At 44.3% G+C, this 23,599-nt stretch overlaps 1 protein-coding gene across 1 annotated transcript in view; it reads left to right on the forward strand.

Annotated features, from left to right (window-relative positions):
• The window catches only part of KCNS3 (potassium voltage-gated channel modifier subfamily S member 3), a 33,835-nt gene extending 13,397 nt beyond the window's left edge, over positions 1–20,438 (forward strand). The window contains exons 2-3 of the mRNA XM_032652981.1: positions 8,952–9,143; positions 18,432–20,438. Coding sequence (XP_032508872.1) covers positions 18,488–19,963 — 1,476 coding nt within the window. The 5' untranslated portion in view covers positions 8,952–9,143; positions 18,432–18,487 and the 3' untranslated portion in view covers positions 19,964–20,438. The remainder of the gene's footprint in view (positions 1–8,951; positions 9,144–18,431) is intronic.
• The last annotated feature ends 3,161 nt before the right edge of the window (positions 20,439–23,599 follow it).

Raw genomic sequence — 23,599 nt, forward strand, 5'->3', positions numbered from 1 at the left:
CTTGGCTTTGGCTGTTTAGCAGATTATCCTACAAGAAAAAGGTTGTTCTCATTAAAACTACCTGCTCCCAGGGTATAGGATGGCGTGAGGTGCTTTATATGCCTATGAAGACGGCCCTGTGAACTTCTGATTTTACCAGCATTCAATGCAGTTTTGCTATTCTGATATGTAAGCAGCAGTGCCTTTAGAGGGGTAATTCCACATTTTAGCAACAGCAAGTTAAGTCAAGCCGTGGCCATGTGGTGATTTATAACCTGCATTTACTTATGCCTTTGTAAGCTGTCCATTTCCTTTTTTATCGTTTGCCAGGTGGAATCTGTGTGATGATCGTATCAACCAGCATCCCTTCTATTTCAGTCTGGGTTTGTGTGCTTTTATTGGTTTTATGCCATATGCCAATTTTTCCATTTACTTTTTTTGTATTTGTTATGCTATAGCTTGATCTAACTTATTTTGTGTGTGTGTGTGTGTGTGTGTGTGTGTGTGTGTGTGTGTGTGTGTTGGAACTATCTTGTCTTTGATGTAAAACTCTTTTTATTAAGGAAAAAAATGTATCTCCCTTCTTCAGTGGCTGATAAATAAGCTACTTTTCTTCTGTGGTGGCCACAATTTCAAACTCACATCTGCTATGATTTTTCTTTTCTCCCAATAGTGCAGTGGGCAAGAAAGACTTTAAAATTCGACATGGGATGGAAGCAGCCAGTAGCCAAGCTATGTGATAAATGTAAACCAACTAACTGATTATCAGTCAACTCAACGTGTAATTTTTAAGACCCTCATATGTGTCATGTAAGGTTCAAGGCACTGGGGGATACAGTGATGCGAAAGGCAAAAGTTTCTGCTTTCATGGAGCTCATATCCAAGTGGGGAAACAAACTATAAATAAAATAAAGAAACAAAGCATATGTCTCTACGTGTATTTTAGGGATTAACAAATGCTAAGGGGAAAAAATAAAGTAAGGAAGGGGGCTTGGAGTTTCATCGAGGGATATTTTAGATAGAGTAACCAAGGAAGGCATCACTGAGAAGCTATCATTTGACTAAAGACCTGAGAGAAGTGAGGAAGGAGCCATGCAATCACCTGGAGAGAGAGCGTTCTAGGCACAGAGATCAGCCAGTGCAAAGGCCCTGAGGCAGGAATGTGCCTCACTTGGCATGATTAAGGACTGTTACAGGGACCAGTATGGGAATGAAAGAGAGTGAGAGGAGTAGAAGATGAAATCAGATGTCAGGCGGGGGAGGGGAGATTTTACTCTGAGTAACATGGAAGCCACTGCTGGGTTGAACACAGGAACAAAGTGAAGTGACTTACATTTTGACAGGATCTCCAGCTAAGGCATTCTCAACTCTTTTTGTGCCACAGACCCCTTTGGTAGTCTGGGAAGCCTATGGACCACTTTTCAGAATAGCATTTTTAAATGCAAAAAAAAGTCACAAGATAAAACAGAATCCAGTTGTATGCAAATACAGTTATCAAAATACTAAAACCAATTTATGACTTAGCAATACAGGTATATGTTCTTCTTTATTAACTCATTAAAGATGATCTAGCCATTTCAGATCGCTGCAGTTCCTGGTGCACTGCTCTACCTGGTGGCAGCCTCTAATTTTTCAGATGTTCTAGAACAGTGATAACTCCAAGAGGGCTTTTTTTTTTTTTTTTTTTTTTTTAAATTTTTCTGACTGGTTCCTTGTGGCTGAATAGTTCAGGAGACCTAGGGTGTGGTCCCTCTGTTTCAGCAGATTCTCTGTATGGCCACATGCAATCCATTTCCCTTCCACAGAGACATCTCTCACTTGGGTAACTCCTGGCTCACAAAGGTGTGGACGGTACAGGCAGAATTCTTCATATTGTAAGAAGAAAGGATCTATTTAAATATGCCCAGGGAATTCCCTGGCAGCCCAGTGGTTAGGACTCTGAGCTTCCACTGCAGGGGGCCTGGGTTTGATCCCTGGTTGGAGAACTAAGATCCCACAAGCCACATGGCATGGCCAAGAAAAAAAAAAGTTAAATAAATAAATAAATAGCCCACGTCATAGGGCTGTATCTTGGCCAAAAGCACCCATTTTCCGCTCTCCGTACCTACCACAAGCTTTTCAGCCTCCATGTCTTTGCACGTGTACTTTCCTCTGCTTAGAGAACAGCCTTACGCTTACCTGTCTCCTTTACCTGTTCACATCTGACCTGACTCTCGGGGCTCAGCTCTGATACACCTGGTTATGTAGCTGTCCTTCCTTCCCTATCTGAGGAGGACCCTTTACTTCCTCTGAACTGCAGCACCTTTTTGGTACCTCCCCTAGTGTTCATATTCTGCCTTGGGTTGCAGTTGTTGATTTACCTGTTTACCGTCCTCCAAGCTCTTCTAAGCTGCTGTAAGCTCTGAGGGCAAGAGCCACGTTGTGTTTTGTTCTCTGTAGTTCCCAGGACAGGGCCTGCCCTAAAGCAGACGGGAATGAACAGCAGGAGCTTATGATTCCCACAAATGACGCCGCAGCGCGTTCGCAGAGGGTTCTCTTTCACTCAGCTCTGGAAGTTCACCTAACGTCTACCCCACTCCCTCTCCTCCCTTCCCAAATACTGACCAAGGCTGCTTATGACCTTTTATGTTCTCAAGGAGAAACAACTCTTTTCCTAAGTGTTTTGTAATACTTGTAAAGAAATTTGCACAACGTTGGAGGTATAGAGTAGAAGGAAAAAAACCACCCAAATTCCGTCATCCAGAGAGAATACATTTCACATTTTGGTGCATATTCTTACAGATTTTTTTTTTTTCATTTTATAAAGTCAGACGTAGTTTATAAAGATCAGAATCATGACACTATTGTATTATAATTATTTTCTTCTTTTCCTTAGCATATTGTGACTACCTATTCATGAATCTATGGGCAGTGGAGCACAGTGGATAAGAGAAGAGCTTTAGAGCATTATTGTTTGAGTTCAAACCATGAAACTATCACTGAAGAGCTGTTGACCCTGGAGAGTTAGTTAACTTCTCTATTTACCAGTTTCTCTGTCTGTAAAATGAATCCAATAAAAATATTACTTGTACCAGCGTTGTGAGATTAAGTGGGTTCAGGCATGCAAACACTTAGAGCGGGGCCTGACTCGGTATGCGGAGCTGTTATGATCATGTGAGTGTTTTTAATGGCCACAGAGTATTCCATTGCATGGCTACCTCCTAATCTATTTAACCATTCCCTTACTGATGGACTTTTAGGTTGCCTTTGACTTTTTACTCTTATGAATAATTCATGATGCAGTGAACATCCTTATATCTACATCTTTGGACACATGTCTGATTTCTTTCCTCAGGATACATTCCAAAATGTGAAACTGTGGGATTTTGTGACACACATTTCTAGTGTCCTCCAGAAGGTTTCCTTTAACTGACTGATACTGCTACTGTCATTGCATGATAGGTTTTTTTTCCCTGCACCTCCCAGAACTGTTTGCTTTCAGTTGCTTGTTTTATCACTGTGTTAGTGTAGATGTTTGATGCATCAGCCATTGAAAGCGTGGGGACAGACAAGCTCAAGCACAGAGTCTAAAGCCCCCGGGTGAGCTGATTTTCCTGCTTCCTGGCTGCAGGCTGAGCCCCTGTTTTGGGTCAGCCACAAAGCAGGGGGACTCCTGCAAGGTGGAGGGAACCAGGATATTCCTTCCTGGGACCAGTGGAATGGTGGCAGTCCCGGAGGACCACGCAAAGGTCAGTGGCTGTGTGGTTCTGCTTTTTCTTATGAGGTGCTCACCCTTCCACAGGGCTTTCTTTCTGTGGATTGTCTTTGGAGGTGACTCAGCGACAGCCTGCTTCCTGCCTCTGTTCCCCAGGGGAGGTTGTCTAGGAATAGAACCCGAGAAGCGGCCAGTGGTGTTTAGTTACCTGTGCTTCCAGCTCTTGGGATTTCTGGGGATAGTATTGCATTCACTCATTCTGGATGGCCAAGAGAAATATAATTTATATTAACCTTTCAAATGTCATTTAGAGGCCTTGCTTTAGAAAGCACTTACTGGTTTGCTCTCCGAAGACCAGAACCCCTATCAATTTATTTTTAATTCCTGAATATGTTAGACCCTGGGAAGTTATCGTTTTCTTCTTGGGACAGAGCAAAATAAAGGGAAAAAACATCATTGTTAATTCAAGGATTTTTCATATTAACTTAAGGTACTTCTTGAAATTTGATAGTTTGGAAAAACTAAGTCGTTTGGAGATATTCTTAGTAATCTACTTTCTGAATCAACTAGACAGTGTTGTATTATTCTGATTGCTTTGGATTATAGGATTTAAATATAAACATAATTTACTGGCACATTAAATTCCATTATGGTGGCCTGATTGCGATATTTTAATTTTATTTAAGCGAAACCCTGGACCACACTTCTCACTAGTGCAGCAAGGTAGAGGTGAGGTCAAATTTCACCTTTTCTTATTATTTGTATTATCTCCTTACTCTTTGATTTTATTGAAAATTGGTCTGTGGATGATGAATAGGGGCGAGACTACAAAACTGCTATATATTTGCATCTTTTCCTGGAATATCAATGAGTTTCCTCAAGATTGACAGATTTGGTTAGGAGTGGGTGTGGCCAGCCGTAGCACCATGCCCCACAGGAAGCAGGGCATGTGCCCTACACATCTCTGTAGATGTGCCCCCACACATCTTTGAAACTATATTAGTGCACGGGCCCTGTGTGTTTTTCTGGCACCAAAAACATTAGCAAACATAAGACAGACTCTCAGAGAAAATCACTAACCTTTACTCCTGACTCACGTTGTGTGAAGCATGCTTTGAGTTTCAACAAAAGGTTAACCTTGCTTTTATCTTTCCTCATTTGCAAAGTTTTGCTTGTCTGGCACCAGACATGCCAGGACTGAATTCTAAAAGAATAAGTGTTTGGGAGAAATTTCCCCAGCCCTTCTCAGCAGCGGAAGTATTAGTACTATCTGTCATTCTGACCTTTCTGAACTTCCAGATCCCAGATAGGTGTCTGAGGTTTCTTCACTCTGCCCGTTGAGTGAGAACCTAGCAGTGGTTCTAGCAGTGGTGGTGAACCACTGGTGAACCTAGCAGTGGTTCACCACTGGGGATGATTTTGTTCGCGAGGGGACATTTGGCAATATCTAGAGACGTTTTTGTTGTCACACCATGGGGGGTTGGGAGGAGGTGTACTGCTGTCATCTAGTGGGTAGAGTAGAGGCCAGAGATGCTGCTCAACGGTGCATGGGACAGCCCCCAGGAAAAATAATTATCTGGCCTCAAAATGTGTATAGCGCTGAGGCCGAGGATCCCTGCTGTAGAAGTTTGCAAGGTCAGGATGTCTCCAGAGGAGCTAGCTGGTTGCCAGGAGGGTGCATCAAGGTGTCATTTACCTGGTAACCTTATCACGGATTGGGGTCAGCTCTCTCTCAGACTTGCAACTTCAGAAACTCACTTTCACATGTCCCAGAGCTGATTAAACTCTAGGAGGCTGACTTGAATAGAAACCCCCAGGAAGGTGAGTAAATGACCTTCTTTTTGCCTTATTAAATTCCACTAATAAACAGAACTGGTGGACAGAGTGGACGCTTGTGTTGGCTGCATAGCTTATATGCTGTCTGTTGGCAAGGAGCCTGGGAAAGGAAATTGCTAGCAGGTGCCTCAGGGAGCCTGGAATCAGAACAAGGGGAGATTTGGGGGTATCTAGTGATACCTGAAACTTGGAGGTCTTAAACCTCCACTCAAGATGTGTCACATCAGTGTTGAAGATGCCGAGTCTTCAGGATAAGACTCTTCTCCTTTAGGAAGTGCTGGAATGAGTCTTGGCAATCCATCTTGATCTTTTACGCTTTTCCTCCTCTGTTTCCATTGCTGACCCCACTGCCTTTCATTATCCATAGTGATTCTTTTAATTAATTTACTTTTTAGTCTTGTTGGCTTGGGAGAGAGGAATTGGTTCAATACAAACGTGTCAAGCATCATTGGGTAACATCATTTGAAGATTGATATTAGGACTCTGTCCCTAGATGGAGGCTTCTCAGTCTACTGGGTGGCATTGGGGTGACAACATTTCAGAAGAATGTGAGCAGGGCCATGACAGGTGCTCTCAGGATTCTCTGCAAGTACAGAGGACACAGACCTAGGCTGCAGTGTCACTTGGAGTGTCTGCTTTGAGCTCTCAGTCACTGATTTTAGAGTTTAATTTTGGGAGAGCAACCTTATCCCTGAGATTGTGAGTTCTGGGAGAGGGACTGAGGGCATTATTATCACTCCTGTGTACTGTCTGCTTGTTGGTTTGATTTTCCTCGTTCTGTTCCAAGATTGGATGTCAGGCCTCAGGATGATGCAAGAGTCCGATATGCCACTTAATCTTCACCTTCTCCCTCTCGGTATTGGAGGCAGTCATCTTGTTCATTTTTGAAGGCTGGAGTCAACCCACCAAGAAATACAGCCAGGCTGGAGGGGAGTCCAAGGACGCCGCAGAGGGTCTCCCTTTGTCCTGTGACGAGAGGAATTTTGCAGAGGCTAGCAGTACTTGAGTGAGCTCAATGTGTTTTGCCAGGGTCCTGCTGAATCACTGAGCACAGTCGGAAACCTGCTTAAGTGCTAAATCACAGACAGTTGCACACTGATACGGATGATAGGAGCACAGAGAAACAGAACCATTTGGTGGGATTGTTAAGCAGGAAGGAGGGAACGTGTTGGATGTACACATTTTTCTTCCCCCCAAACCTGCTGGTTTGGGCCACGTTCTGCCACCTCTACTAATCCTTTCTTAACTTTCCCCAACAACTAAAAGAGGACCTTGATTTTCTACAGTAATTGAAATCAGGCAGACCTACCTGAACTTGACTCCTGTCTCTGGCACTCAGGTGTGGAACTTTGGGCAGACAGCTTCTCTGAGCCTCGATGTCCCACCTATAAAATGGGAATATCAGCACTTACCCCTTACGGTGGTTGAGGAGGGAGGTGATGTGTGTGAAACACTCGGGAAGGTTCCTGGTGTGTTGTAGGGACTCGGAAAATGCTAGTTACCATTTTACGTGGCGAGGTCACACCTAGTATGTGAATGCCCTAAGCAGGGAGTAAACTGACATAAATTCATGTTGAGAGGTACTGACTAATTTTACATGTTTTCCAAAAATCCAGTTTTTTGGACAGAAATCACGGTGATGGGAAATGAGGGAAGGCACAAGAATTCTGAGTTTTGGGGGAAGGAGAGAGAAAAAGACAGCATGGGATGTTATTCGTGCGTCAGACATTCATGGCCACTGGGCATCAGTTTTTGTAAAAAAGATATATTTGGCTAACCTCACAGTCTGTCCCTGGGCCAGCCCCGTCCTTCTGGGTGATGAGCCAGTGCCCAGCAGTGCTGGGGTTTCTTAGAAGTGCTGAATAGCCTAAGGACTTTGTTAATTTTTGTCTTCAGTAATTAATATAGTCATATCAAAGCTGTTTGCAGTTAATTAATCATCTCCTAGCCAGATTAATCTTACCTTTCTTTAAAATGTGCTACATTTGGAAAGGCGTCTGCTAGGGAAAGGAAGCCTATATATATGTGCTGTATCCTTTAAAAAAGGCACAACATTTCTGCATTTCAAGTGAAACACAAACGTCTGGGGCTAACCCTTTGAGGGGCCGCTGGGAGTCTGTGGAGGAGAAAGAAGAGAAAGGGGGAGGAGGGTGTTAGCTCCCGAATTGATCTTATTTATCCCTGTTGAGATTTCTCTCCCTCTTTTGCCACGTGTCCCATCTCAGAAGTTCAGTTTGGGTAATGCTGCAGTTTTCTCCGGATCCTGCCTCATTATCATCTCTATTAGAGCTGGAAATTCACTGAAGGGTTGCTCTGGCCACTGTTGGGACCGGCTTGGAAACTGTTCCCGCTTTGCTCCCTCTCAAGGCCCCCTGGGTGTTGGTAGGACACCTCCACTTGTTTGTTGTTTGGTTTGGGGTCTGTGGGCTCCTGGGGTAGGGTTGAGGGCAGGCACTGCGTCTTGTTATAATCCTAATGCCCTGGATAAGGCTGGGCAGAGCTTCAACTATAATGAAAGTTTGTAATGACTGACATAACTGGAGGCACTGCTTTCAGTTCTTTCCGCAGCTCAGAATCAATCTTTTCTTCTTTATCTTCTCCTCCTCCCCTTTGAACCTAGCATTGATTGGAAAACATGAAAATCAATGGATAGATGCTTAGATACTAGTATAAATCTATGGGAATGCGTCACCGTGAGGCAAGGCTTACCTTGTTGGGAATTGAAGGTTTTTTTTTTACTTTCTTTAACTTTTTTCAGAGAGAAAAATTGAAATTTGTCCTTATATTTGTTTTGATACAAACTTACTTCTCCCCCATACATCACACACACACACACACACACACACACACACACTAACTAGAGAACTTTGATCTAACACATGTAGTCATTTCTGATCTGTGAAATATGACAATGGCCAAATGAAGCAAAATGGAATTTGGCCAGCCTTCGAAACCTATTGATTTCAAATTAGAGCGGCAGTATTGATTCTGTTAGCACAGTCACACTCAGAACTTGGTCTCTAATGTGGATTAAAGGTACTCATTTAGAGGTTTATAAGTATATCCTTGATGAATTAGCTAATATTATGAATTAGCTAAAATAATGCTCCTAGAAGAAGCTGCCTGGGAGGTGACTGCAGTCCTAATTCTAGTGCCTCGTTTTATCCTTGGATATTTTCTCGGCCTTGGGGTCAGTGGAGATGTCCCACGTGTCCACTGCAGTCAAGATCTGAGAGTCCTGGGGCCTGAAAGTGATTGTGAATCCCTTCCCGATGTCTCTGTAGCCACGTGTCCAGTGGGAGTGACGGGTCCCTGAGAGTTAGATGGGGCCCTAAGATATGGGTCTAATCAGTAAAACACCCGGAACAATGAGTCTGAGATAAAACTTCTTGTATGTGTTTTCCCCTTGGAGTTACAACTTGACTCATGCTTTCTTCTGCAGGCGAGAGTGACTTCCCAGCGACTGCCTTGGCCAGTACAACCAGAGAACAGGCTTCTTCTCTTCTTTTTGGCCACTAAATGCCTCTGTGCACCACACTTTCCAGTGAAGGAAGAAGGGCGGAGCTTCTTGGATGACGATGGACATTCCACCGGGCAGGATGAGGGCAGAGTGTGTGACCTCAACACCACAAGGGTAAGCGCTGCCTCTCTGACGTTTTCTCCGACACCGTTACTTATCAAAGGAAGGGGAGGACAAACCTTACAGTGCAGGGACAGGAATGAAAGTCAGACATCAGGGAGACTCTTCCGACCGTAAAATCCACTGGGCAGTTGGGGCAGATGGCTGAGGGAGAAAGGGAGAGTGCCAGCCTGGAAGGATGGGGCTGCAGTTGTCCTGGGGGACGTGGCAGGTCAACTATGGAAGATTCTGTCGTCTCTGTGGCTCACCCCCTTTTGTTGTTTGTAGTTCAGACTTGAGGGAGTGACACTCCTGTTACTGTGACAAGGTTCCATTTGTGTCCATTTGAGTCGGTCTGGCTTGAGATTGGTGCGTAGACCTGGGGTTGGTAAGAATCTCACTCAGGTCACAGATGGAGGGCTTATTGGCAGTGCCTGGCCCGGGGGTACATTTTTGTTTGAGCCACATAATGTTAAAAACTTTTTGGATCAATTCTAATTACAGTTGAGATATACCACGTAAAAAGCAGGATTTCTGGGTTTTCCGGGAACACTGTGAGGTACACCTAGACTGGCCCTCTGTTCCCACAAAGGACTCTGGTGCCGAGTAGCCTTTGCCACTTAGACAAGCACGGGTGGTTCACCACAGTCCCCAGCCTGACCACTTCACTTGTGTAACTTACTTGTTTGGCCACTGGAAGCATTTCATTTCACCATATGCCTGATCTAGATCCTTCTGCTGGCTCTTTCACAAAAACAGTGATAGTTTTTGCTAATTCTTCCAGATAAAAGTGTCTTTCGCTAGACGGTGGACAGCAATTAGCATAAGGAGCTGTGGAGATGCCGAGACATGGTCCCCTCTGCAGAAGAGCTTGGAGTCTAGTGACAGCCGTGGTCAGACTTGTAGAGCATAGAGAACTGTAAAAACACTGTAATCCCTTGTGGTAGGGGCTCAAATAAAAATGCACCTGCAGGGCTGTGGGAAAAGGTGAGCAGAGCCGGCAAGCAGGGGCAGGGGTGAACTATTAATTTGGCGTAGGTGCGTTCAAATGCTCCAGTACTCCCTCTTCTGGACACCAGAATGTCACTCTGACAGCCGTTTTGTTTGTATGTGCGTCCCTCCATGTAACACGACCCAGGTGGAGCTGTGACTCAGACGGAGCTACTGCAGAGTTAAGGCTCCCCTCTTGGGGCAAAGTCCCCATTTTTCCTGTTTCTGGTTGAAAATCTTTCACCTGGGGTTCTTTGCTTTTTACAAATAGGAGAGATTTCTGGCTTTTCGTCTCACTGAATCAGCCCTCTGAGCAGCCTTCCTGCTTGGAGATGAGCTGCGTGGATTACAGGGATCCCTGGAGTTTCCAGAGGGGATTGGCCACACTAAATAGAGTCCAGAGGGAATAAGTACCACTCTAATATGACTGGTCCAGGTGGAGGGGGCAAGAGAGGGAAGGGAGTAGGTAGGGGCAGGAAAGGGGAGGTAGGGATACTGTTACCGTAATGTCTTATTTTTGGAATAAGGTTTTACATGTATCTTATGCTTTGTGTTTTCAAAACGTGTTTGCATTTGTTATCGTATCATCAAGGTGTGTACATCATCTTTTGGAGATCAAGAATCTCCCACCCAAGGTCACGTAGCTGGGGAGTGGCAGCTCAAGCACAAGTTTTCAGAGTCTTGACGTTTTTCTCTATTCTTTAGTTGCTTCTATAGTTCAGCACAGATAAGGGGACCTGGTGGGTTCATTTCTTTCAATTCGACATTTAAAAGTTGGGTTTAGGTGATGAATGTTCTGAATTAGGGCGACCTGGGACCTATGCCGCAGGTGTGTTGTCAGCTGCACCTAATGCTGTTGGAACGTGTCAGATGTGGAACAGACCAGGAGGGAGTTTCCTTGCTGTTTATTTGGCCAGTGGGAATCACACTTTATATCCAGGCTTCCTCACTGGGCTGGGAAGAACCGTTTGGAAGGCTACTGGGGGGATTGGCTCCATGTAGAAACAAACAAAGACTTAAATCCAGCAAGCTCTTTGAAGTTTTGTGTGTCCTGTACTCTGGCTCTGGACATGTCCTCCTAAATGTCTCATAAACAGCTGTTTCTTTCTCAGGATTGTGCTATTTTAGCTGCTGTAAAAACGCTCTGATTCACAAAGGCCTGAATCAAGAACCACTAGCATTTCCATTTCCAAATTCACAGTCAGGGTGGACCGTGCAATGCCATTGACATTTCATTAATACTCTCTGCTCCTCTGTGGCCCCACATTGACTTCTGATTTTCTTTTCCTTACACGTTACCCACCCCAGTGCACGGGGAGCTTGCTGTAGGAGAAAATCATCACCAGGGAAGGTTCCTGGTGAGAGGATGCTCAATACTTGGGTGTGGATTGAATTTAGATTTTCAAGTCTGTTTACATTTGTTTAGTTTTACTTGGAATATTCTCATATGGCATGGCCAGAAATACAATTTAGTATGACCTACCCTTTTTAAAAACATAAATTATTTTTCTTTTAAATTTAATAGAACGAAATACAGCTCTTTCAGAAGAATGTTCCAAAAGGATGGCAGCATTAATGCAGAAAAATGCCCCCCCCCCTTTTTTTTGGATTTCATGATAAGACTAATGTAGATTTTGGACAAGTGGGAAGGAAAAAAGAATCAAGGTTTTCTGTTTACTTTTATGGAATTGATTTTAAAAAGTGGTTCTGCCCAATAAAGCACGTACAAGTGGCTTGTATTTGTTTTGCTTTTGTTACTTTTCTGAGCAAATCAAGTGCATTGTCAAAGCCGCTCACGCACATGTGTGCATGTATATGTCTCACCCTTGAAAAGACACAGTTTTGAGAGTATTTTTAAAGTGATTTTGAAAGCATGAGGCAAAGAGAGCGATAAGAGGTTAATGGCTTTGGAAAGGCTTTATGGGTGCCACTTGGAGAGAAGTGGATCAATGTGGTTTTTCTTTTAAGCTGCCAGAGAATATCTTGGATTTTTGACATCTGCTCTTTCTTTTCAATCTTACACATACCAAGAGGAACAAGGTGGCCACATACAGTATATGATGTTCTCACCGTGAGTGATTTGGGTTGATAGCAGGCAGGAGGATTGATACAATGAACCGAAGCTCTTCTTGAGGAAGACAATGAAAATAGCATTTGATTTTCCTACCTTGTGGCCAGATGCCTTTGGGACCCACAGTTGTGCCTGATTCGAGACCACATGTGTCCTTGGCGTGCTAGTACCAAATCTCCTACCAAAGAATATGGCATTCATTAATGAGGATGACTGCTGAAATATGTAAAGTTGAAGATCAACCAGTCCCTCCTTCCTCCCACTTAAAAAAAATTAAATACTCATATTTGAGGCATACTGGAAAGAGTTTGCCCTGTAAAAGCTGTATAATGTTGGCTAAACTATGAGCCTCAGATTTCCCTGTTTGCAACATGGGGTATAAGATCTACCCCTTAGGACTGTGGGAGAATTAAATGAAATGATTCAGTCATTCAGGGATACTTACACTGAGGTACTGCTTGAGATTCTGGGAGTAAAAGGTGCACAATAGTGTATATGAAAGCACTTACCACAGCGCATGGCTCAAAAAGGTGCCTAGTAAATTTTTCTTAAAACATTGTTGATGGAGAATTTTAATATGAACAAAAAGAGAACAATGCATTAACCTCCTCTGTACCCATCACTCAGCTGCAACGATGGTCGTAATTATTAATTCATGGCCATCTTGTATGACAGTGCCTCCACCCTGTCCCCCCCAACCCCACATCGATGGATTATTTTGAAATGAATCCTAAATGTAGTATAATTTTATCCATAAGATCTTAGTGTATATTTCCAAAAGATAAAGATTCTTTTTGAGAGCATAATTACAATACCATTAGCACATTGAAAAACTGACAGTTATTATTTTATGTCATCAAGTGTCTAGTTTAGCATTCAAATGCCCCTGATTTTCATATGTATTATTATTTTTTTTTTTTTCCGGTACGCCGTCCTCTCACTGCCGTGGCCTTTCCCGTTGCGGAGCACAGGCTCCTGTGCTCCGCACGCGCAGGCTCCGCAGCCATGGTTCACGGGCCCAGCCGCTCCGCGGCATGTGGGATCTTCCCGGACCGGGGCACGAACCCGTGTCCCCTGCATCGGCAGGCGGACTCCCAACCACTGCGCCACCAGGGAAGCCCTTCATATGTATTTTTGAAAACATTTGGCTAGCTCAAGTCAGTATCCATACAGAGCCACATGCTGGATAATTTGATATGTCATGTGTTTGATCCATGTCATTTGCCCTGTATAATTTCCCACAGTCTGGTTTTTGCTGATTGCATCCCTAAGTGTCTTTGAACATGTTGCTCTGAAGTCTCTATTTTACTTCAACTGTTAGATCTAGAGGTTAGATCAAATTCAGGTCTGACGTTTAGGGGGCTGGTATAGTTCAGAATTGTGTATATATTTCCATCAGGAGGCACATCCTATCTTGTTGTCTCTTATTGTTACACCAGGCTTGATCAGCGGGTTCAGGTATTGGTCCTCTGATCTACCAGTTATGAAGCTCCCCATCAGCTTTTTATCGGGGTTTTAGCAGCCATTTATGATCATTGCCCAGATCCGTTATTTCATTATGAGTTGCAAAATGGTGAGATTTTTTTTTTTTTTTTTTTTTTTTTTTTGCGGTATGCGGGCCTCTCACAGTTGTGGCCTCTCCCGTTGCGGAGCACTGGCTCCGGACACGCAGGCTCAGCGGCCATGGCTCACGGGCCCAGCCGCTCCACGGCATGTGGGATCTTCCCAGACCGGGGCATGAACCTGTGTCCCCTGCATCGGCAGGCGGACTCTCAACCACAGCGCCACCAGGGAAGCCCAAAATGGTGAGATTTTAATTCTATCATTCTTTCACTGTTTTCCAAAATGGCTACCCAGAATGCTTGAGGGTTCCGATTTCTCCACATCCTCACGAACAGTTATTATATTATAACACAATACAATATTGTATTATTATTACTTTTTGATTATAACCATCCCAGTAGTGTGAAGTGGTATTTCATTGTGATTTTGATTTGTATTTTCCTAATGATATTGAGCATCTTTTCATGTACTTTTTTTTTTTGCGGTACGCGGGCCTCTCACTGTTGCGGCCTCACCCGCTGCGGAGCACAGGCTCCGGACGCGCAGACCCAGCAGCCACGGCCCACGGGCCCAGCCGCTCCGCGGCATGCGGGATCTTCGCGGACTGGGGCACAAACCCGCGTCCCCTGCATCGGCAGGCGGACTCTCAACCACTGCGCCACCTGGGAAGCCCATCTTTTCATGTACTTTGGGGTCATTTATTTATCTTTGGAGAAATGTCTAGAAAATCCTTTGCCCATTTGTCTTTTTACTGTTGAGTTGTAAGAGGTTTTTTTTTTTATATCCTATTCTGGATACTAGACCCTTATCAGATATATGATTTGCAAATATTTTCTCCTATTTTGTGGGCAGTTTTGCTAGATATGTCCAAATTCCCCTTCATAAGATTCCCTTTCATTTGTATTCCCAGTCTGTGAAAGTGTTTGCTTCCCCATATACTTCATAATAGAGTATGTAGTCCAATTTTTGGATTTTTTTTTCCATTTTGGTATTGGATATGATACTGCACCATAAATTTAAGGTGCATTTATCTTATATGAGCAAGGTAGAACATTTTTTTTTCCTGTTTTAAGACCCATTTGCCTTCTTTTCTGTGAACTGTCTGTTCATATCTGGTCCGTTTTTCTATATTGTTGTTCTTTTTTTCTTCTCTGTCTACAGCTTTTTACATGCTAGGTATATTAACCACTTGTCTGTGATGTAAGTGGCAAGTATTTTTTCCCGTATTCTCTTTTTTAACATTGCTTATGGCATGTTTTTCCATACCCAAAATTTTACTTTTATGTAATCAAAAATTTTTTGGTTATTTTTTTCTATATTTTTAGTCACAATTAGAGCAGTTTGTCTCACTTATAGAGGAATTGACCCATGTTTTTATTTAGTGTGTGCCCAGTTAAATATATGTGTATATATATATATATATATATATATATATATATGGTTCACACTAAGTGTGGGTGTATGTGTATATAATATACATCCCTTTATATGTACATTTACATATAACTTCATATATAAAATATATACTATATATAAATATATGTTAAATATATAGAGATATACCTTTGATGCAGCAACTATTTTCTGAATGGGAGTAAATGATGGCTGTTAAATAAATGCTGGCCTGAATATAGGAATCTTGTAAATAATGATGTTCAGTATCTGCTTTCCTTATGCCACTTTGGATGTGGAGCAGAGGCGTTGGCCTAAGGAGCCCTGGCTTGGGTTTTGCTCTAACCCTTAATAGCTGCATGATACCCATTCATCTCTTCTGATCCTGCTTCCTCGTCTGCAAAATCCCAAAGTAATAGTGAGGAGCAAAGGATGTAAGGACTGTTTGTAATTGGCCAGGGACTAGCTGTATGTAAGGGAACCTTGCTACAGTCTGTAAAGGTGGGCGTCTTCTTTTTGCCTGCCCTCCATAGGCTGCTATGGGCCAGACACAGCCAAAGAAAGGAACACTGTACTCTGGCCGCCGTGACGTAGAGAATCTCATCTTGCCCTCTGAGCTGAAGCATTTGATCTGATCCAGAGATGCTTTCCTTTTTCCTTCTTCTGAAAGACCCACAACAAGAGATCCCTGGTTTTATGATGTGTGTTGCTTCTGTCATTAGACTTTGAGGAATGAGTGGACCTCAGAACGGGCTCTCTTTTACTGGCATGGAGTCAATACAAAGCAAGGAGGACAGAGCAAGAAGACGGATATTATGGTTGATAACATTGTTCTTTGGAGAAGTGACTGCGAAACAGTTAGGAAGTGGATGGCACACTCTCTGACTGATACTGACTTGAGCAGGTAGAATCATGAAGGCAGACAGTGGCTTTCTACCGTTGTGGGTTTCCAGGAGAGCCAAGGAGATAAACAAATAATCCACCAGGAGATCATGTCCATTCAAGCCTTAATGCTAGCTTAGCTACAACTAGTTCCTTGGAACATTTTACTACCCTACCTGCCATGAGCATAGGCCTGCTTTCAGAGGCTTATGGAAGCCTCTGAAAGCTTTCTGAGGTTCCATAAATATTTGGACCAAGCCGTAAGCTCTGATTTAAGCCCTTCAGAGAAGATCTCTAACTAAAAATAGAAAGCAGAGGCAGAAAAAAATCAAGTCTTTTAAAGAGGTCAGCAAATCTATGAAGCTTCTTGCCATGCCAGGCTGAGGTCTCTGGGTTCATGGGAACACATTCAGTGCTGGTGAGTCCAGAGCAAATGGCCATGTATTCCTTATGACACTAGGCTTCCTCCTAGGGTGGATGGCAGAGGGCTGTGTTTTCAGGCTGCGTCCTCTGGGGTGTCCTTTTCAGAGGAGGAATCTCTCGTCTTGCCGACAGATTGGGCTTTCCGTAAACATAAGGGCAAGAAATTCCTACTTGACCTTTATGTTTCCTCTAATGATGTCACCCACTAATGCAGAGTAGAAAACACATCCTCCTTTTGACTTTCCACTTCCTTATCTTTTCCTTCCAATCAACCACCAAGTCCTGTCAATTCCACTTCATAAACTTTTGAATTTGTCACTTTATATACACCACTGCTGTATGAGTTTGGGTCCTCTCACCTATTCTATTGAAGCCCTACCTCCTTGACTCCAGCCATTCCCACCAGCAGTCTTCCCTCCTGCTGTCAATGGGGTTTTTCCAAGTTACAGCCACAAATATAGCCATGCCCACTTATTGATTAAGATGATTAAGTGGTCTTACCTACAGGATCAACTCCAGACTCTTTAGATTGATACACAAGTCTTTTTACAGTCTGGCTTGTACCCACCTTTTGATACCCTCGGTTGGGAATGTCCTTTCCCCTCTTTGCTCAGCTCTGCTTAAACCTTTAACATTTGACCTGAATAGAACCTCTGCCATGAAGCTTCTCCAGACAGAGGTCATTGTTCTCCTCTCAATAAACCCAAAGATGCTTGACTCATTTCTGTTATAACACTTCCCACATTGGGTTATTAGATTATAATAAGGAAAAAAAATAGGAAGGGATGGGGGGGATGTGTGTAGTGGAAATAGCATGGGCTTGGGGGTTAATCCAACTTGGGTTTCAATCATGGCTCTACTCAACTTCTCTGAGTATCTATTTTCCTATACACCTACCTTATAGTACTGGAAGGATTAAAAGACGTAATAAAAACAAAACATCTACTAGTACTCGGTTGGAACTTAGTATATGACAGTTTCCTACCTCTCTTTTATTTGCATCATTGGCTCTGAGGAAGCGTCATTCTATTGGATGATGGTCAAAATCTATTATTTTTCTCTCTGAGAAATGGTTCTGGTACATCTTGGTTAGTGTCAAGAATAAAATAGCCTGTGCGTGCTGGGCCGGTATAGACTTGGGTGTCATGGATTGGGAGCCTGTGGGAAACTGTGAAGGGAGGGAGGAGGTGGCAGAGGAGCTTGTTCGTGTCAGGAAACTGATAGTGCAGTTAACTTGAAAAGGTTCCCTAAGTCACTTTCTTCCCTTGTGGATGTACCTGAAACCCCATCCCATAGAGTGTAACTATATCTTTTAAGATACTTAGGGACAGGGAGATAATTATATCCTTTTGATTGTCCACATCGAAACGTGGGGAATAGGGCTTTTTCTAAACAGAGTGAAACCTTGCAGCGTAAGAGGAAACCTACATCTTTTGTAAGAGCTGAGCTGAGCCCCCAGGGATGTGTGGGTTGCGGACGAGGTGCAGAGCAGAGGACAGAGCTGTTCCTGAGGGTGCACGACCAAGCCCTAGGGGCCAGGAGAGATGAGCTACAAGCCGGGCAGCAAGTAGCCTGTCACGTCTGAATTGAGCATTTCCAGATGAGGAAGCCTCATGGTTGAGACTGGAGGTGCTTGTATTGTGTAAGTGATCCCAAATGCATTGCTTTTGGGGGAGTGGGAGGTGATGTTGGATGACTAAAAAATAGAGAAATAGGAATTGGGGTTCATAAAATTTATATGGCAGTCTTTTTCCAAACAATGGATATATAAACCCATTTTTTTAAAAAAACGAAAACCAAAAACCTGTTTTGTGTCGATTCTCTTCTAATCAAAAAGGGGATAGCGTACTCTTTTTTTTTTCTTCCTGTTTCCTGTTTTGCTTTTAATGTAGCCCATCATCCTGGAAAGGGCAGTTTAAAAATAAGCTTGGCACGGCTGGCTGCATGGGACAGGGCTAAATGCCGTCTTATGTTCCTTCCAGGTCCAGCGTGAACTCCATCTCCCTTCCCAGCCAGCTCTCTGCCGCCTGTATCCACCATGGTGTTTGGTGAGATTTTCCATCGCCCTGGACAAGACAAGGAACTTGTCAACTTGAACGTGGGGGGCTTTAAACAGTCCATCGACCAGAGCACCCTCCTGCGGTTTCCTCACACCAGACTCGGGAAGCTGCTCAGCTGCCACTCGGAAGAGGCCATCCTGGAACTGTGTGATGACTACAGCGTGGCCGATAAAGAGTACTATTTTGATCGGAACCCCTCCCTGTTCAGATACGTTTTGAACTTTTATTACACGGGGAAGCTGCACGTCATGGAGGAGCTGTGCGTGTTCTCGTTCTGCCAGGAGATCGAGTACTGGGGCATCAACGAGCTCTTCCTCGATTCCTGCTGCAGTAATCGCTACCACGAGCTCAAGGAGGAAAACCACGAGAAGGACTGGGACCAGAAAAGCAACGACGTGAGTACCGACTCCTCGTTCGAAGAGTCGTCTCTGTTCGAGAAGGAGCTGGAGAAGTTTGACAAGCTGCGATTCGGTCAGCTCCGGAAGAAGATCTGGATTCGCACGGAAAACCCAGCCTACTGCCTGTCGGCCAAGCTCATCGCCATCTCCTCCCTGAGCGTGGTGCTGGCCTCCATCGTGGCCATGTGCGTCCACAGCATGTCGGAGTTCCAGAACGAGGACGGGGAGGTGGACGACCCCGTGCTGGAAGGCGTCGAGATCGCGTGCATCGCGTGGTTCACCGTCGAGCTGGCCATCCGGCTGCTTGCTGCTCCCTGTCAAAAGAAATTCTGGAAAAACCCTCTGAACATAATCGACTTCATCTCCATTATTCCCTTTTATGCCACGTTGGCTGTAGACACCAAGAAGGAAGAGAGTGAGGACATTGAAAACATGGGCAAGGTGGTCCAGGTCCTCAGGCTCATGAGGATTTTCCGCATCCTCAAGCTCGCCCGGCACTCGGTAGGACTTCGGTCTCTCGGTGCCACACTGAGGCATAGCTACCATGAAGTTGGGCTGCTCCTTCTCTTCCTGTCGGTGGGCATTTCCATCTTTTCCGTGCTTATCTACTCTGTGGAGAAAGATGACCACACGTCCAGCCTCACCAGCATCCCTGTCTGCTGGTGGTGGGCCACCATCAGCATGACGACCGTGGGCTACGGAGACACCCACCCAGTCACCTTGGCTGGGAAGCTTATCGCCAGCACGTGTATCATCTGTGGCATCTTGGTGGTGGCCCTTCCCATCACCATTATCTTCAACAAGTTTTCCAAGTACTACCAGAAGCAGAAGGACATTGAAGTGGACCAGTGTAGTGAGGACCCACCAGAGAAGTGTCATGAGCTCCCTTACTTTAACATTAGGGACATTTATGCGCAGCGGATGCATGCCTTCCTCACCAGTCTCTCGTCTGTGGGCATCGTGGTGAGTGACCCCGAAGCCACAGACGCTTCGAGCATTGAAGAGAACGAGGATGTTTATAACACGGCATCCTTGGAGAATTGCACGGCGAAATGAGCAGGGACGTTTGTGCCTGTACCTCGTGTCCCTTACCGATGTTAGGTTAACACAGCTTTATAAACCTCAGTGGGTTTGTTAAAATCATTTAATTCTCAGGGTGTACTTTTCAGCCATAGTTGGACATTTCACTGCTCTGAAATGATAGAAACGTCTTTATTTTTTTCAGAGAGGCGAATTAAATGCCTTGCTCTGAAATTTATTCTTTATAAGAGAGAGTTGTGATATGATTTTTGAAAAACAAAAGGTAGATGGTATTGGGTGGGATCTCTTGCTACGGCTTGCGTATCATTCTGTGTTTATCATTTACTCACATTGAGCTAACTGTCAATTACTGACAAGTAGAATCAAAGGCCCAGCTGACTGAAGATTACAAGCATGTAAGATCCACAAAATGAGACAATGCATGTCAATCCATGTTCACGTTCTAAACATGGACATTAGGAGCCTAATAAACTGCCTAATTCAGTATGGAGAATGTCTTGGTCGTATGTTTTTATGTCAAGTAAGTATGTTTCAGTATATTCACAATTGGCTTGGGAGGGAAAAGCTCTTTTTGGCACACATTAAGAGCCCTTTCTGTGTGTTTCTGAATTTTGGATGTACATCAACAGTGGGCTGGTTCTTTTGTTCAGTAGACTTGGTAGTGGTTGGCAAGTGGGAGGATCGCGTTCATGATTAAACCACACTGTCCAGTGTAACCCGATTATGCGTGTACATGTTTAGGACATACTCAAATTGGCATAGGTGCATGAAACATGTGTCCTTACAGATATGTTTCCAGTATATATTTTCTAATTTCTACTGCTCAGATCGAACCTCATCACCTGAAAATTACGCAGAGCAGAGTAAATTTACACGCTCACAGGCAGAGATACATTCAGTGAATGGAAGAAAGGAGAAATGCTGTACAAACACAGATGTGATTCACTGTGGCCAGAGGAGCGAGACTTAAATCACTGAACAGAGCTATGCCAGCAGCTGTGAAATGAGCCAGCATTTAAAAATAGCCTGAGAGGCAGTCATGTCCGCCTCTTATGTTTCTACCCCTCATAACGAAAGACACACGCACTCATATCCAGAGCAGCGGCAGCAATTCTATCCCAGGTGGAGAGAATTTAGCTAAAATCTTAATTTTGGAGTTGTATGGCGACTCTAACTCATGCTGTCAGACTGGGTTCTTTCCATGAGATCTTCTGAATGGAAGAGCCACGTGGATTTATGATCCCACTTTTCATGTTTGCAGATGGGTTTTGTTGAGAGAAGGACATTCTCTGTAGGTTATCTGATGAAGGTAACCTTTTGACTCATCACTCCTTCTAATGTTTTCTTGACTTCTGAGTTGGATACCACTGAACAGGTTTTATAGTTACTTTTCGATCTGGAGTTTATTACATGCATGTGTATCACCCCCTGCCCATTGAAAAAAATGTTTCTTTTTCCCCAAGTGCCTTTGATGTTGGCATAAATACAGTTTTGAAGCGTGGCAGTAGAACTTGGAACCCAGTTTTATTTAAGATTTCCCAAATAGTCATAAAGTAATTGAAGACTGCTTATATAGGAATAGTAACAGCAACAGTAATAACAATAGTACTGGTAATAACAGCAACAGCAATAATAATAATAAGCTACTCAGTAAGGGCTTTCCCTATATAATCTCATTTATTCCTTACAACATCCCTAGCAGCAAGGCTTTATTACTGTCTCCATTTAAAAATGAGGACACAGAACTTCCCTGGTAGTGCTGTGGTTAAGAATCTGCCTGCCAATGCAGGGGACACGGGTTCGAGCCCTGGTCCGGGAAGATCCCACACGCCGTGGGGCAACTAAGCCCGTGCGCCACAACTACTGAGCCTGCACTCTAGAGCCCGTGAGCCACAACTACTAAGCCCACACGCCATAACTACTGAAGCCCGCGCGCCTAGAGCCCGTGCTCCGCGACAAGAGAGGCCACCGCAATGAGAAGCCTGCGCACCGCAACGAAGAGTAGCCCCCGCTCGCCGCAACTAGGGAAAGCCCGCACGCAGCAACGAAGACCCAACGCAGCTAAAAATAAATAAATAAAATAAATAAATTAAAAGAAAAATATGAGGACACAAGGTCACAGGAAAATGGCTTAAGTTCACACAGGGAGTAAGAGTTGGGCTTAGAGCCCCAGGAGCCGGATTCTAGAGCCCTTGCCTTGAACACGGCACTGCCTCCTCCTCTCCTGGGTTCAGGAGTGGATTTAAGGATGCGTCAGGGCCACGTTCATCTGAAGAGATAAAAAGCAATAAACTCCGTCCGACGTTGATTTTTCCAGGAAGTGAGTGGAAAGGGGAAATGCTGGCTTAGGTACCGTCCCTCTCCTGACTCACAAAGCAGACACATTTGTTGACAGGGCAGAGTTTTCTAGAAGCTGGAACAGGCTCTGAGGGCCCTTCCCTGCCCCCGAGTGGTAGAAACAGCGGGAAACCTGTGGTTCTACAAGAATCCAGGAATGTCTCTCAGCTTGTGGGTCCTTAAGAAGAGCTTCCAAACCTGGATGCTTGTATACTCTGAGCTCTTGCAAGGTCGCAGCTGTACGGGACTTGTGTTGCCACCGGTACTGCGTGTTAATTCGTGGAGGTAGCTCGCCAAACCGCCTGAGCGCGTGCGGAGTGAGTGGAGCTGGTGGCTCCCCTCTGGGCTTGGCCAGCTGGAACTCCTTCCCCCAGGACCTCACCTCAGTCCCTGTCATGCTCTTCAGTCAAAACTCATGCCACACTATTAGGCCTCTGTAGCAATAGAGCTGCAGTGCCTTCTGTGTCTATGCCTCTCAGCTTTCCCGCGATGCACGCAGGTCACCTCTTGGTCATTCCCACATGGTGAGATGGCGGGGTCCTTCTTGTGAGGGGGGCTGAGTCAGAGGCTGAACACCCACTGCACAGGGATGCTGGAGGTGGAGTGGGTGTAGAGGGCAGAGGAAGCCAGGCAACCTGACCTAATGGGCACTGCCTCTACATGAGTTGATCAGTCCCAGGTGCCGGGGTGCATTTGTTCCAGTGGGACCAGGCCACTTCGCAGAGTTTTGTCTTTTAATTCTTTCAAACTCCTTGTTCCTACCCTGTGACCTACGTGTGCCTACTCTTCGGGATCCACGGTTATCATTTCATAAGAAACTTATTTTATCTCTTCCTCGACTCACTTCCTCTCCTCCCCAGGTTATTTTGAAGCAACTGTCAGTCATATCATTGAATCCATAAGTATTTCAGTATCTTTAAAAGAAAAAACTTTTTCTAAACACAATTGCAAAGCCATTAGTGAAACTAAAAATTAACAGTAATTTCTCAATACTATCAACGATCCAGCCTTAGAAGCTACGGCAGAGCCATGACTTTCCAGTTACCTGGCATCTCTAAACACCTGGTTCAGGTAAGAATTTCTACGAATCATGAGTTATAGAGTCACAGGAAAGCAGGGAACCTCAAGAAGTAATTGAAATGATTTCTGCTTAGACCTTCAAATTACCTGAGACACATAACTATTTTCTCCAGATTTAAAAGTCTTTAGAGGCTCAGAGAACACACCTTACAGCTTACATTTAACCTAAATGTTGTCAACAGCAGTTTAAAATTCATTTTTCCTTGTCTCACACTCCCTGAGGGTGGAACCAAC

The sequence above is a fragment of the Phocoena sinus genome, chromosome 13 (assembly GCF_008692025.1).
Source record: "Phocoena sinus isolate mPhoSin1 chromosome 13, mPhoSin1.pri, whole genome shotgun sequence".
Taxonomy (NCBI): Eukaryota; Metazoa; Chordata; class Mammalia; order Artiodactyla; family Phocoenidae; genus Phocoena; species Phocoena sinus.